General features: G+C 50.0%; 1 protein-coding gene across 36 annotated transcripts in view; it reads left to right on the plus strand.

Annotated features, from left to right (window-relative positions):
- Positions 1-16,343, plus strand: part of KALRN (kalirin RhoGEF kinase) — a 777,940-nt gene that overhangs the window by 726,783 nt on the left and 34,814 nt on the right. For 14 of the 36 annotated variants that reach the window (XM_089331826.1, XM_089331831.1, XM_089331828.1 and 11 more), the window contains 4 exons: positions 3,412-3,650; positions 5,284-5,543; positions 9,279-9,402; positions 10,516-10,575. In XM_089331826.1, the coding sequence (XP_089187952.1) occupies positions 3,412-3,650; positions 5,284-5,543; positions 9,279-9,402; positions 10,516-10,575 (683 nt within the window). The other 22 variants (XM_089331827.1, XM_089331832.1, XM_051859230.3 and 19 more) reach the window with 7 other exon arrangements.

A 16,343-nucleotide genomic window follows, 5' to 3' on the forward strand; every position in this document is an offset into this window, starting at 1 on the left:
AGACCAGCTCTCTGCTGTGGCCTGGGAGTGCAGTGGAGGATGGCTCAGGTGCTTGGGCCCTGCACCCCATGGGAGACCAGGAGAAGCACCTGGCTCCTGGCTCCTGCCATCGGATCAGCGCGGTGCGCCGGCCGCAGCGCGCCAGCCGCGGCGGCCATTGGAGGGTGAACCAACGGCAAAGGAAGATCTTTCTCTCTGTCTCTCTCTCTCTCACTGTCCACTCTGCCTGTAAAAAAAAAAAAAGAAGAAGAAGAAGAAGAAGAAGAAGAAGAAGAAGAAGAAAGAAAGGAAATTGGAACCAGTAACAAAGTAAACCTGGAGATTCAGCAAGCACATATGAAACCACCCCTAGGTGTGCTGTGTCTTCTTATCAGTACAATGCTGAGAAGTCCGTGTGTGTGCCTGCACACCCCAGTGTGCGCACACACACATGTGTTCCCAGAACCACCTTCGGATGTACCACTTGCTTGTTGCCTACCTGAGATCTGCACTCCATGGCCGCATGTGCTCATGTGTGTAGACATGTGTGTACACACACACACACATGCCCTTGGGTATGTCACCTCTTCTTGCCAGTACTGGGATGTGGAGTCTTTCCAATGATGCCAGTCCAGCTCTTGACCAGTATCCAGCATGGAACTAAAAGTCCAGGGAAAGGCAGAAGGTGGCATGCCGGCTGGGGGTGCTGGGCAGATGGTGACATTTCTGAGTCCTGCTTGGCTCGTTTTGTGAAAAGGAGAGTCAGTGGTAGCTCTCACAATTTTTTTATGTTTAAAGAAATAAGAGTTTTTATACAAGTACACCTTGACTGTTTAAGATAGAACATGAGATTTCAAAGCAGTTTCATGCACAAAGTATTTGGGGGCTGGGGCCCCCTATGTTCCAGTCATAGAAAAGTTTGGCAACGATAGTATGCTAAGTGATCTGTGAGGTTCTTTTTCATTCTGAAAACTCTGTAGTTAAGCACCAGCCCAGCTTTGAGGGGTGGTTATGAAAGTTGTATATGATATCTGAATGTTCAACTTTGAATAAACACTGTTATTAGTAGGATAATTTTAAACAAAAATATGTACATGTATAAAATACATCCATTTAAATTGTTTTCTATTAGAAATTTCTTATAGATTCTAAATTGGAATGAGGATTTTAAGTTCATCAATTCAAGATGAAGAACAATAAGATAGAGTAATAGTTGAAACCAGAAATAATTAAAGTGACAATACTGGCTTCCGTGGATCAAGCTCCTTACTCTATGCCAGGCACTGTGCTAAACGTTCCACATGTTTATTCACATTTAATCCTCAGGTCAACATGGAAAGGTAAATAAGGAAAAGAGAGGTTAAGAAATGTGTTCAATGTCACAGATAGAGCAAGGACTTGAACCTAGAGCTGTAGAACTTCAAGTGAGGCTTTTAACCACAAAACTACAGTATAATTGCTAATGAATGGACACACATTGATTTATGAGCTCCCTAACGAACAAAGCAAAGAAAGAAACAGGATCAGGCATATGACTGTACCCTTGGGGCTGGCATTGTGGCATAGAGGGTTAAGCCGCTGCTTGGGACACCAACATCTCATATTGGAGCGCCAATTCGAGTCCAGGCTGTTCTACTTCAGATTCAACTCCCTGCTGATGCACCTGGGAAAGCAGCAGAAGATGGCCCAAGTCCTTGGGCCCCTGCCGCACACACAGGAGATCTGGATGGGGTTTCAGGCTCCTGGCTTTGGCCTGACCCAGTGCTGGCCATTGCGACCATTTGGGGAGTCCAGTGGCAGATGTGAGATCCATACCCCCCCGCCGTCACTCTGCCTTTTGAATGCAATGCCAGAACCAAACTTGGTCAGAGATGCACAGCTTTCCTTATCATAAGACCTTTGTTAAGCAAATTGAATGAATGCTGGTCTTCCATGCAGCTTAGGAGGATTAAGAAGGCAGACTATTTTCAAATGCTTTAGCAAGGTTAAGGCATAGAATCAGATAGTACCCCTGTTCCCCATGATGGCTATTGGCTGATTCATGAAGTCAGTTTGATAGAACCTAGTTCATAGCTCCTCACTGTGTACTTAAAACTTGGAACTGCATTTCCGTAGGCAGAGCCAGTGATTCAACTCCTACACGGTTCCAAGAGCAAATTGTGAAGATGTTACTGAACTAGGTTATCGTTCCCTAAACATTGAATGCCCACAGAAAGCTCCCCAGGCGGGGAGGCTGAGCTCCCAGGCCTGTTGGATACTTTGACACACTCCAGGGACAAGGAGGTGTTGAGGGACCAGGGCCAGGCTCTTACCTACAAAGATGCATGCAGGCAGCTCCAACCCAGTGCTCCCCTCCTGAGACCTCAGGTGGAAAGGAAGTGTGACCCTGTGTTGAGTCCATTGAAGTATATATGTATCACTGTAGAAATGCTGTTACAACTGAAAGGTCTCTGGGTCCCGGCTGGTAACCCACTTAAATAGCTGTTACCATGACTACTGATAAAAGCGACGTAATCAGGCCAACCCTTGAAGTCGTTCTTACAGAATTTGACCTGTGGCATTTGCCTGGCTGTACCTCTTTAGTTTTCAGATCCTGGAACTTTGTTATCTTAGACTCAGTAAAACAAAGTTCACGTGCTTCCCACCCAATCAGCCGTTCTCCTGTCGTCTGCGTCCTGCTGCCCACACTTCTCCCTCTTCCATTCCTGCTTCTTTGTCCCAGCTAGGCAGGCAGTGTCGTGAATTCCCTTGCCCTGGCACACTCTCAGGAGCCCTGCTCCGGGGAGACCCTCTGCCCAGGACCAGAAGCCTTTCATCTCTTCCTTTCCTCCGAACTGCGACCAAATGAGGTCCCTCAACTGTGGCTCTGATGACAGAATCGCATTTGAAAGTTTCAAGTTCATTGAATCTAGCCACTCTTTATGATCGTCAGCAAGTCCAGCCCCCTCGGCCTGCTTTTCTAGATCTTTCATACCATGGCACTCAAACACCCCTTAACTGTTTCATCTCCTCTTCCTCTGTGGAGACCTGTGGCCCCTGCCCAGGTAATCTGACTGCATCCTGCCCCCCACAGGCGCGCCGCACTTGCTTCCTTCCTGGGCCCACCTCCAGTCCGGCTGTCCTCAGCCCGCCTCTGAAGCTCTTTCTCAGCACCCCCACGACCACCCACACCCGCTCACCTACACAGCCCCATCCTGCAGCGCCTTCTCTCCCTCCTTACCTACAGCACTGCACCTTGAATGGAACTTGTTTTTGTATTTCATATTTTCATGATTTAGCTAGGTGTCCTCATTCTCACAGTTCCTTAAAAACAAGGGTAGTGTCTTCCGCACATATCCACATTAGCCCAGCACAAAGCCTTGAACCTCACAGATCTCCAAATCCTTGTGGGATTCCCGGAGCTTAGAGTGACCATCTGCTCTCACCCTGCAGCGCTCCAGTCGCCCATTGAGTATCAGCGGAAGGAGAGGAGCACAGCCGTGATGAGGTCCCAGCCTGCGAGGGCGCCCCAAGCCAGCCCCAGGCCCTACTCCTCTGTCCCTGTGGGCTCTGAGAAGCCCCCAAAGGGCTCCAGCTATAACCCACCTCTGCCACCCCTGAAGATATCTACCTCCAATGGCAGTCCAGGGTTCGACTACCACCAGCCTGGGGACAAGTTCGAGGGCAGCAAGGTGAGTGACAGCTGACTATTCCCACCCTGGTCACACTGAGGACACAGCCTCAGAGGTCACTTTAGGGAACAGCATTTTTGTGTGCTGTTTTAGCAGGAGCAGTCCACTAAATACTCTCGATTATTTCTCTGTCTTCCCCTGTAAGTTGAGTGAGTTAAACCCATCCCCTCAGGCACAGCACAATGTGTTAAGCAGCTAGCATCATCTACAGAAACGTTAAAGATGAAAGCATTATTATGATGGCACTCATGAAAATGGACGATGTGGACCATGCGGAGAAGCTGTAGTGTAGATCATCTAAAAGTCACAACTCTAGCGTGATTTAAAAAGAGATTGCCTGCCTGCTGAAGTCACCTCACGACTCCTCCCCGTCTGTTGGCTGATATGGAAGGGGAAGCTGATCATCCACGTGTGAATGGGAAATGCCAGTCTCGGGTTAAACAGTTATCATGGGTAATCCACCGTTCAAACATCACCACGGGATACTCATGGACTTTCCATAGATCTAATCTACCTAGCTCCTTTTGACCCTACAAGATAGTAGGGACAGGAGAGGATGGGAAGAGTGCTAGGTTAGGAACCAGGCAATCTAATTTCTATTTGAAATTCTGCAACTCGCTGTAGAACCTTAGCAAGTTAGTTAGCTTCATCAGGCCTCAGTTTCTTCTAGAACTCAGTAGATTAGTAGGAACACCTATGTTTTTGACTTACTTATTCTGATTTTGTATTTTTATTATTTTCTCCTAAATTATTAGTTGATACTGATTTATGAAAACTAGTTCATGTCCAAGTCCAGTTCCGTATTGGAGTATCTGTACCAACCTGTTTCATCTTATCACCAGAAATGCTCTTCCACTGTGAAACCCTCTGCCCCCTGTGAACAAGCTGAAGTCATTTTGGCATTTTGCCAAACATATTGAAGCAATTTGGGCTCTGCCATGTTCTAGGAGGCAGCCAGGCCTCCGTAGGAGTCACAGGTCTGTCTAGGAGCAGCTACGCTGGTGCAGACTCCTGTATAAAGGCAGCCCCGCCCCCTGACAGCAAGTTCAGGGCAGGAGGCTGTGACTTCTAGGGTTCTCTTCCCACAGGGAGGCAGGGCAGGGCAGGTCACCGTGTTGTCTTTCAGTTGGGCAGCGGTGTCATTCTTACTTTTTTCTTACGGAAGATTAGAATATAGAGTAAGGCCAATGGTTTTTCAAAAGAAAAAAAAAAACTGTTGTATCAAAGTCTGTGTATTTCCATTGGAGGATTATGATGCCTGACCGGACTTTACCCTGACCTTACTCTGCCCAGGTGCACAGGCATCCCTATGCCAGTGCCAGGTTGTTCTTTCCATTAGTGAGAGGATGTTGGCTGGGAGGTCACATGCTAGAAGTGGGTTTGTGCCTTTGCCCAGCCTGAGGCTGGGGCAGTATCTCTACATATTCAGCCCTGATTATAATAGTGTATGAGACATTGCTATAAAGAGGACTCGTCCAGAGCATTCATGAATACACTGTCACTGCCCAAGAGTCAGCCCGTGTTCACCCTGCTGCTGGATGAGATTCGGCCTTTAGCTGTGCAGCCAGATGCAGAGCAAGCCCACGTGAACCAGCCTCCTTCTGTTTGTGTCCCTCTCACCCTCACCTCCTAGCAGGCTGACGTGGGAAGCTGCAACGGGAGCTCATCCATGGCTGTGATCAAAGATTACTATGCACTGAAGGAGAATGAAATTTGTGTGAGCCAAGGTGAGGTGGTCCAGGTCCTCACCGTCAACCAGCAGAACATGTGCCTGGTGTACCAGCCCGCCAGCGACCAATCCCCTGCGGCCGAGGGCTGGGTCCCGGGCAGCATCCTGGCGCCCCTCACCAAAGCCTCAGCAGCCGCAGCAGAAAATAGTGACGGGAGCATCAAGTAAGTGCCTCGTTGGCTTGCCCGGGAAAGGAGTATGTGGATTTTATAAAGTCAGAAACAAACAGCAGAACACATAGTAGGGAATTACTGCTGCTTACTCTCGACAGTGCCACTGGAGTCAAGGTTTGAATGCCGGACCCCATGTGTGGGCATCCAGGCTGAATCGTTCCGGTGTCTGGTTGGTGGTGGTGGCGGTGGTTTGTCTTTCCTTTTCGTTTATAATTTTCTGTTCATTTTTTTCTCTTTTTTTTCTCCCCAACTTGCTAAGAAAAGAACCCTACTGAAACCCTAGGTGACACAAGGCATGCCTTCCATTGCTACCTTTGCCCCACCACAGGACTCACTGGACTGGACTTCTATTTATATTGTATGAAGTTATGGATATATATATATTTTTTTTTGATTGACACCAAAAATTTACCTTAGCACAAACGCCAGACCTGTCTTGGTCAGAGGCCTGCTGCTTCTCCCAGGAGAAAGGGAACTTTTTGGTCGTCTGTGGCAATTCCTCCGTGTACAGATTGTAACTTTTTTAATGTCCCTCTCCCCTGTCACTTTAATATATGTTCATGGTCATTTGTAAGATATTTCTTCTCCTTCATTTGGTTGTGAAGACCCTTCTGAACACATTCCTGTATAAAGTGTTTTGCACTATTTAAAGAGACCCATTTGGATGAAGTCAGGCTGTGCAATACGGTGGAGAGTCACAATGTTCATCATTGTACCTGTAATGTAACTAGTAATTTTAAATGTACTATTTTAAATATGTAAAATAAATCTGCACCATGAGCATGTTTTAATGAGCTGAACACTAGCTGACCCTTTTTCCCCATCTCACTATTCTCGGATTCCTTTTTTTTTTTTTACCCCCCTTTTCTGTATTTTAGGAGTCGGTTGAACACACGGGCAGCTTTTCCTACGCAGAAGGTGCCTCTGTCACCAGAGCTCTGACCCTGGTGTTCCCTTTCAAGCGGCCCCCTGTTGGTGTTCTCTAGCCTCTGAGATGAGGAATGATGCAGGTTGGATGCTGTCCAGAGCGTCCCAGCAACTGGGCAACCTTGAGGTGCTGACGTCAGTGAACAACTGAAGAGTAGGGGCCAGGTTTGGCTCGCACTCGCAGCCGCCCTCCACTCTGCCCGCTCACCCGTGGAAGGTGGTCACCCAGGGTGGAGGAGGCTCCTGCAGGACCCTGAGCAGTGGCACCAGCAGAGCGTTACTGCCTTGGCCCATTCTCTGGGTCAGGGACATAGAGGCTACTGACAGCACCCTGGCCTCGCCAGCTAACCATAGGCCCAGCTGGAAATGCGTGGTGGCCCCTAAGGTGTAATGGGCCAACTAATTTTATTCTAAGGACTTGTTGGGGGGGGGGGGTGTCTTTTAAGAAGCCCTGGGAATAAAGGCCCTCAAAGCACTGAAGTTCTTATTAATCAAGACCCTTGCAGAGCTAACTCTTACTGATTCATGCTCTAACGATCCAGGCAGTAAGCCCTTCCTCCTCCTTACTTTCGGGTCTGCTGGCCACTTATTTGTACCTTCCACGGGAAGAGAGGTCGGAGGGTGCCAAGCTGGGGAAAAAGCACAGATGAAAATGCACATTGGTCATCTTGGTTTCTTGTCAGCCACTCTTTCCCAAGTGGCTGTCATGTTTATCAAGGAAGCACACTCAGCACACTCTCCACAGAGGCCTGCTGTGACCACAGGGGTCAGAGTTGGTTATGATGCCTACGGGATAAATGTCACTGAAGCCGTGTGTCCACATCAGTCCCCAGGCTGTGGCCAAGAGATGGAGGCTCCCCAAACCATGATGATGAGCTCTTCTGGGAACAAGGATCTGAAATTGAACCTTTCCTGCCACTTACCATGCTCTGAGCCTTCCTCCTGAATGCTATTTTTAACACCTCTCATTTCTCACCAAGCATACGGAATGGCCCAGAAGGTTTCAATAAATATGGGAACAGCCCATCCCCCCCAACCCCCCAACCCCCCCCCCCACACACACACACAGGCATGCTGTGCTGTCTGTGCTAAGGGTCTTTTTGACAGGTGCTGACTTGACTGGAGCAAGAGACAGGGATTTGAGGTTACAGATGGGTGATGGAAGTTAGAAGTTAACAGAGTGGTAACATCAAAGGTTAGCTTCCATGACTGATTCTCAGACACAGCAGTTGCAGAAGGTGCTGGGTTGTAGGGGTCCCTGACAGCCGGCCCACCTTGCAGGCACAGAGAAGGCCCGGCCTGAAGGAGCCCTGTTTCCAAACACCCGAGAACATGGCCATGATTGCTTTGTCCTTCCAGGTCACCTCTCGAGCTTGTGTGTTAGGTGATAATGTGTTTTTGGGACACCTTCCTCAGGAGATCCTGGAAGTCCTGACATAGTGGAGACGGGTGGTGGAGCTAGTCCGTATCTTGGAGTATTCTCCTTTTTCCTAAATTGCCTAGGGCTCTCCCTTTAATGACGGCTCTTGTCATGGAGCCCTGTCCGCATAGGCCTACATTTGAGAACCAAGGGGAAGCCAGACAATCCTTAAAGCTTCATCCAAATCCGGTGACCACACTCGGAATTGGTAGTGCCTGCTCCGAGCCACCAGTGCTGTTTGTGACTGGGCTTTTGCTGACTGAGTCCTGATGTATATGGAACTCAGGAGCTTTACTTTGAGCTTCTCTTTTACGTATATGTGTGCAACTTTTTAAAAACATTTATTTATTTAAAAGGCAGAGTGACAGAGAGCTCTTCCATTCACTGATTCACTCCCCAAATGTCTGCAACAACTCGATCTGGGGCCAGGCCAAAGCCAGGAGCTAGGAAATCCATTCTGGTTTCTGACATATGAGTGGCAGAGGCCCAATTACATGGACTGTCTTCCACTGTCTTCCCAAGCTTATTAACAGGAAGCTACATTGGAAGCAGAGCAGCAAGGACACAAACTAGCACTCCAATAAGAGATGAGGGTATCACAAGCAGCGACTTAACCTGCAGCACCACAACACTGGTCCCTCTTAGCTTCCGTCTTTCTTTGAAGAAGTAGCTCCCAAATCATTTGTGGGAAGAAAGAAGCCAAGATGGTGTGAAAGGGCATCACCACTCCCACCTCCCTGGGAGCACGTATAGGGTCTTGTCCCAACTTGGAAGTTCCAGGCCTTCTAGGGTATAGTCTGGGGAACCCTTTACCCTAAAATGTCCAGATAAATGAGTAGTGTTCAACTGTCTATGAAGTCATATGCACCAGAAAAGTCCTTCTGTCCTGCAGTGTTTGGGAGTGCTCATGCTGTAACACGAGTAATGAGCTGGAAACCTCAAAGTCAGACTTCTGGGTCTGTGTGTCTGGTCATGGGAAAGCACCGTGGCCTATCCAGTGTAGCACAGACTTCCCCTGCATTTCCTGCTCCAGCCCTGACCCTGCTCTTCCCCCATCCACCATGCCATCAGAGGGGATCTCCTTAGTGCTATCAGGCGTGGCCAGTATCCTCTGCCTCCCACTGGGGAGGGTTTTGAGGAACCTGGTACTCACCATGTCTTCAAATGCTGCAGTCCCCCGTGTGCATCTGTTAGGAGGGATCCGAGTTCATCCGCGGTCACTCACCGTCGGCGGTGAAGTCAGGCTCTGCAGGAGCTGGCATGCAGGTTGGGGGCTCTGAAGCCGGGCTTGACGGAAGCGCCTCACCTGCTGACTCAACCCCACCACCTCACTTTGCCCTGAGCTGCCATTTTGATTGGTGCATTTTTTGGTACAACAGGAAGTCATGTTCATGGCATACTCTACGCATGAGAAAGCGGGCGGAAGTGGAGAACACGGGTAAAAATGAAGCCACAGGGCCTCGTAAACCCAAGGATATTCTGGGCAACAAAGTCTCTGTTAAAGTGAGTAAGGAGTTCCGGAGCTGTGTCCCACCTCTCATCCACTCCCACCCTGCAGCATTCTCACGAGGCAGTTTGGGTGGATGGGGATCTTTATTTGTCCCGGTTCGGGAAGGAAAGGGGAAGTAGTTTAGCAGGAATTTGCATGCAAGATCAATTTATTTTTCATTTTTTGTTTCTCCTGGCTACTTCGATTCAAGTAAGTACCTCCTTTGTTTTCTTTTATACCTGTCTCTTTTACTGTGCAGATGTTTTATAGTGAAATTATCTGCAGCATTCTTCTCTTAGACATGCGAGATGCTTGGTTCATATTCAGTCCCTCAGCGCTGCCTACACGGTAGCCTAGGTTTGAGAACACATACAGCTTACAGAGATTAGGGGTGCCTTCCAAACCCCCAACCCGGTGAAGGCTGAGGTTTGGAATCTGAGGGCCACTGTGTCCTTGGCAAAGTTTCATTTCTTTTCCCCAGAGTTCAGACGACATCGACTCTAGGCCACTTCTCTTGCCTCCCCCACATTGGTGATGCCCTCCGCTTGGTAATAACCCATCCATTACTTTGAACTCGCTGATTGAGTCTACACTGGGCAGACCTTGATTTCCCTCATCCTGAACAATAAAAATCTGTTTTCTGTAAACTCAGCCCTCTGGAAAGATCTGCCTCTAGACAATGGAAATTAGGCACTGATTTTTTCGTGCTGTTGTAATACGTGATTATCCGCCTGGCGCTTTGTTTGCTGAACAAAGTAAGAACAACTGAAACCATTCAAACGTCCTTCTTGGGGAAAAGAAATTCTCGCCCCCTTCACCCTCACCCAGGACATCCAGCCTCACAGAAGACAGCAGTTTAAGTCCCACGGCACTCCTGCTCCATTCGGTTGCTTCCATTGCTATTTCATACCGTGATCCGCGGTCACACACAGTCCCAGCCCCGCTCATGACAAGAGCATGCTGCTGCCCTCGGCGACTGGCGCCCTCACCTGAAAAGCACCCGGTTTTCTCTCTGCCCAGTTTCCCCTTGCCCATGCTGCTCTGAAGTGCTCCTCTGTCTCCACCAAAAGCTGCTTGTGTTCTAACTGTGTTCTCTTTCTTCCCCCTTCCTCATGCTGCCAACCAAGGAGACGAACAGTTCCGAGGAGTCTGAGTGTGATGATCTTGACCCTAATACTAGCATGGAGGTAGAAGCAGCTATTGTTGTCCTCTTTTGCTCACTGATTGCCTTTGTTGATGTATTCTGTAACAGTGACCGCGCCACAGTGACTAACCATGCCAGGATACGTTGGGGCATCAGGCACATCTGGCTGTCCCATCACAATTTCTTAAAAAATCAAAAAACTTAGTCGATTTGGGGGAGGGGTGGCGAGCAACTCTAGATATATTTTTAAAAACAGAGAAGTTGACGTTTTCACTGATGTTTGCTGAAAGTTTTCTTTGTTGGTGTTTGGCTTTGTGTAGAGAATGTCCTACTTCAGTATTTGAAACTCGGAAGCCGTGTGCATGGAAAGCAGCACTATAAAGGGCGATTGGCTTCCAGCTAGAAGCAAGCACCTCGTTAGTTTCTCCCTCTGTGCTTCCCTCCCCCTTCCCCTGTTTTCCTTCCTTCCACTGCTGGCCACTGTCCCCCACCCCCCACCCATGGTTTCTGTGCGGCTGCGGCTATTGATCTGTCACTGTGTGTAGCCAGCTGGTAGCAAAGCAGGCATGTTTGTGCAGCCTGAGAGCATACCTTGATCCAGTCCCCAGGGCTCATTTGCAGTGGCTGTGCCCACCTTGCAGAAGAAAAGAAGCCCTGGGGAAGGCTGCCATCGCGGAGCCTTGGCAGAGGCCTCTCTGGAGAGGCTGAGACTGGGCCACACAGAGGCCTTACCCACGCTCCAGGAGGGAATGTGGGAGTGGTAGCAGCGCCTCTACCAACATGGAACCTCCAGTCCACTGCCCACTCCTCTTAGCCCCCTGGCTTCTCAGAAGTGTGGCCTTTACTTGGTTTGCCAGTGAGAGACATCATCAAACATTTATAGGCCCTAGAGAATTAGAGCAAACCTGGAGCTGACTTTCTTTGCCACTCTGCCTTGCAGGGTAAATTGTAATGCCCTCCTCCAAATTAGGACCCCTACCCCCAAGCATGGATTACAGTTTGGAAATTTCATCTAAGCACAAAACAGAACATGTTTTTAAAACCGTTCCTTTGTATAGCCCTTGGCTTTTTGCTTAACTAGGTGAACATTTATTGTTCTTATTCCAATTTGACCTAATCCCAAAGAAATCTGTCACCATGTAATGACAGCCACCACAATACCCAAGAGAGACCACAAGGCCTAAGAACCGGTAAGTCAGCTGGGAAGAAGCCAACTGGATTGGATCAGGTCAGAGGCAAGTGGCTGAAAGTGGGAGTTACCCCAGAATAAAAATGGTCTCTTGTGACTGTTGGTGTAGCTGGGTGTCACAGAGCTCGGCCTGGCAGGTGTGGATCCACACAGTGCTCCACTGAGGAAAGAGGCGGATATGACATCCATTGCCTAAATGTACCTGAGAGAACAAGGAAGCCGAGGGAAATGTGTGGCTCTCCGTTGCTTGCAGTTCGTAGAGTAGGCACCTGCTCCCGTGGAGCCCCCACCTGTCAGCTTGTAGATGCTACATGCATCTGTATGTGCAGGCATATCCTGCGTTTGTCAGCTGCAAGTAGAGGAACGTTGGAGAGAGGGAGCGAGAAGACCAGGGGTGTGTGCTCTGGAAGGCAATGGGGACCTTGTCCACCCCTGGTAGACCGAGGGGAGACCAATGAGTATCCCACTCTGCTCTGTAAAGGAAGAAGTGACCACAGAGGGATATGGGATCAAGTGATCAGCACACATGGATGTAGCCAGATGTTCCATGCTACATATGGATAAGAAAAAGCATGTGCACACACACACACACTCAGCCCTGCTTCGTGAATTGGACACATTTTTAAGGTTCTTAGTCATCTGAGCCTTGTGCAGGCTGAGTGAGATGGGTCCCCACAAGGTGCTGTGGGATGCACGAGCAGACATTAGGATGTTCATGCTGACGAGAGGAAAACCAAAATTTGCTGGTGCATGTCCATGTGGACATGTAGAGTGGAGGCTTCGAATTTCCTTTAGGCAGAGATTTCAATTAACCAGAACTCTCGAGAGGACGTGTGGCTGGCAGCTGCAAATATCCTGCTTAACCCAAGGTTTTGGTAACAGGTGTGCTTGCAGCCCTGTGCGTTCTGTGGGACCCTTCTAACCTCCAGTGAGTTGTCCTTTTGAAATTAATTTGGAGCACATGAGCAGGGGCAGAGGGAAAGCAGGCATCTTGGCCCTGCTAGCTCAGCATTTGCAGACATGAATACTATGGAGAAAACACACAGGTTAGAGAATGACAACCTGTTCAGCGTGGGAATTTTCTCAAGCGGAGCGTGAGTGCGACACCGTAGAAGAAAACGGCTTGCCGAAGTGCATCCTGAAGGCAGCTACACCCTAAAGGCCCAGTCTGCAATACAAGAGGGAGGCTCTTGCTATTCACTGCCAGTGTGATCACTTTCCCAGACTCCAGCTGGCCGCCAACCACACCCCTGTCTTGAGAACTTGATGCGGCCATAGGTGTCGTCTCGTTGGGAGCGTGTCCTGTGCTCTGAACGAGCTGAGCTGCAGCTCCCCTGGCCTGTGCGACCTGCAACCCAGCTGCCATCCTGGCACTGCACACCCTGCACGCTCAGCGCGGGCCAGGTATGAGTGTGAAAGCTGCCCCGCTGACTGGCGCTGTTGACCTCACGCCGGTGTGTTGGCTCCAGTGCCAGCTGTGGTGGGCTCTCCTCTCTGCCTCTGCAGGAGCCACGTCAGTTTGGGTTCCTGTAAGGGGCAATCTTGGGCAGTCTCTCTCATAACACACCAGCTTCTTGCTACCCTCAGGGGTGGCCTATGTCCCTGCCCCATCCTAGTGTTTTGGGGAGAAAGGCACATCCTTGAAAGCTACATAAAAGGAGAATGAAACACCTTGAACCCTGGGAAGCCAAGCTTTCCCACATCACTGATTGAAGTAAAGGGAGATGAGTCTGCTCTAACACCCACGTCCTCCTTCCTCCCCTGGAGAGACAGACTTGTGACTTCTCACGTACAGCCCCACTCCCAGCCTCAGCACCGCCAGCCATGCGGGATTGGCTCTAGGTCTGTACCATCCCCTTGTGGCCACGCCTCAGGGAGAACTCTTCCAGAAATGATGAGTGTCTGTCCACACAGTTCAGCTTTACCTTGCACTGGTTAAACTTTGAGGGTGGGAGCGAGGGGCAGGAATTGTTTGTGAGACATGTTTCTTTATGGAAGAGGAGCCAAATAAGGCTAAAAGTGAAACACGACAGTTCCTTGGGAACAAGTTGAGATTTGTTTTCTTTCCAGTACGGCAGAGGCTGCTGATTGCCTTTTACTGGGCTGGGAAGCACATGCCAGCCTGCCAGCTGCCTCACTCCCACCCCTGCCCCCGTGTCTTCATTAAGACCCCAGGCCGGAGCCAGGGCTTGACCCAGGGTCAGCATCTGCCCTCACTCAGTCCATGTCCATCTGTAAGAAGTCTGGCTCCTTCCTGGACTCTACTGGGTTTCTCTTCCTGCCCAGGCGAGGCAGCTTCCCACACCCATACCACCTCTGAAAAGTTGAGGATTGTCAGTTCTTGCCTTCTTGCACCCCATCCCCAGGGCAGCCACCTGCCTACCTCTCACAACAGGGTCAAAAGGCCTGCACCAGCCACCCAGTCTTAGGTCTTTGTCTTGGAGGATAAGGACTCTCAGGCCAGCTTTTATGTCAAGTCTGGTTAGCTGCACACATGCAAGCTTATTTTTTAAAGCCCAGTACTCCTTGCAGCAGAGAAAGTCAGTGCATCAGAGTAAGAGGTTGTTGTGATCCCAAGAAGACTCCGCCTCTGCCCTGGCTGTTCCGCGTGCACCTGCTCCATGACACAGACCAACTCTAGACATTACCCTGTCATAGGCCAGCTTGGGAGTGAGAATGGGGAGGGGGTCCTGTAGGAGGAGGTTCTGAAAGGTGAGTGAGAGCAAGCACTTGGGAAGGTGAAGCTGATTTTGTAGGAAATTTCCAATTGGGATACAAATCAGACTTTCCAAATGCAGGCATCACCATCCGCTTCCAGAACTTTCTCATCATCTCAAACGAAACTCTGTGCTCACTGGACAATAGCTCCCTATTCCCTTCCACCGCCCCCCCCCCATGCCTTCACCCTTGCAAGAGGAAACAGCTGCAGAAAGATAGAGCTTTCTGTGCCGAAACCAGAAGGCAAGGTGGTTTGGGGTCTTCCCTGGCCACTGCTTCCTCTCCCACACCATCCTACAGCACTTGGAGCTCCCCCTCCAGGTGGGTTTCAATCTGATGCACAGATCCTGGCAGGGGAGAAGACCCGGCCTCGGGTGGCAGCTTCCTTGTGTGTGAATGTGGTGCTCCGTCTTCCAGTTCAACATATGTCTACCCATCCTGGCTTTCCAAGGCTGAAGTGTGATGCAAACAGAAATCACAGAGGCAGTGTCGCATGGAAAGAATACTGGAACAGGAATCAGAAAACCAGCTTCTGATGTGGATGCTGTCAGCCGTGTGACCCGGGGCCTGTTAACCCCTCTGAGCCTTGGGTTTCTCTATGGTGGCAGCACAGCGCCAAGGGTAACCCACTGGGGACCACGCGGGTCTGAAGTATGCCAGCAAAGACCTTGTTCTCCTAGCGTTTCTGACTCGGAAAACAGAGACCCAGACAGAAGAGGAAGCAGAAGACTCAATGACTTTGTGCTTTGCCCAAAACTTGCTTTTCAGGGAGGGTGGTAGGAGTGGCCTGGGCAGATTTCTTCCTGAGGCCTGACTGGCATAACCACTCCTGGCAGGGGAAGGGTTTGAGTGGCCAGCACTGGCTGCTGTTCCTTCCTCAAGCCCACGATTCCCCTGCCCCGGCCTGCAGCTCCCACCTCCATTGCCCTGGCCTCCTCCTTGCAGATTCCAAGCTTCAAAATGACCTGGCCAGATGGGCTGAAGGAAACTTTTACCCCCCTAGTCAGGTGGCTGGCCTGGCATCACCAGAGTGTTTCCACCAACGCCTGTGTCTGCATTTTACAAAAAGAATTTTTATGCAAAGAACCCTTTGGAGGAAAAGGAGGTGAAGCATTACTTTCCCCCTGCTGTGTTTTGACAGAATATTTTCTTTGTAACATATCTGATGGGTTTGGCTAGCAGACCCTCCCTGTCTGGCTTTGCCCTGACTCCCCAAGCAGGCTGATTTATATTCCACCGCTGAGAGCAGGGAACTTAGCACGCTGGAGCCAGCCTTCCCTCTCCTGGGAGCACTGTAAGAAGATCTCCCTCTGCACAACCAAATCTGCGCTGCTGTTTGTCCCTTTCAGTCACCCTCCTAGAGGAAGCAGGGTCAGGAGCTCCTGGGCCTACAACCACAAACAAGAACAGATCTCCATCGTGGTGGTGGCCAGGCCAGCCTGGCACCTGACTTGGAGGAAGTCGGCTTGCTCACAAAGGCCCAGGTCCTTTCCTAAGAAGGGCCAGGCTCAGGCCCTCCCTTGTTGCACCTCAGCTGTGGGAGGAGACTTTCTTCCCAGACCACTTTTTAAATCCCTTGACAGCTGGGTGGACGATTTGGCCTCGCCCACGCCCTTTCCCAGTGACTCAGGAGCCCAGCCAGAGCAGCCAACAAAGAAAGTCCAGTTGCACAGGCTGGAAATATCTAACCTGTTTTCTCAGGGCAACAGTCATCCAGCACACCCTCGGCTGTGCACGTCCTGTGTCACCCTCACCCTAGTGTGGAGCCCAAGCCCATTTACACTAGTGACATTATAAGGCGTCATTGCCCAGGAGAAGTTGCTTTAAGAGCAAAGGCCACTGCCTCCCACCTTCCATGCTGTCAAGGTTCACCTGAAGGCTCACCCACTGCAAGTTCCTACTCA

Source organism: Oryctolagus cuniculus, chromosome 4 (assembly GCF_051225735.1).
Source record: "Oryctolagus cuniculus isolate XC-2025 breed Fujian yellow rabbit chromosome 4, ASM5122573v1, whole genome shotgun sequence".
In the NCBI taxonomy this organism is placed as follows: Eukaryota; Metazoa; Chordata; class Mammalia; order Lagomorpha; family Leporidae; genus Oryctolagus; species Oryctolagus cuniculus.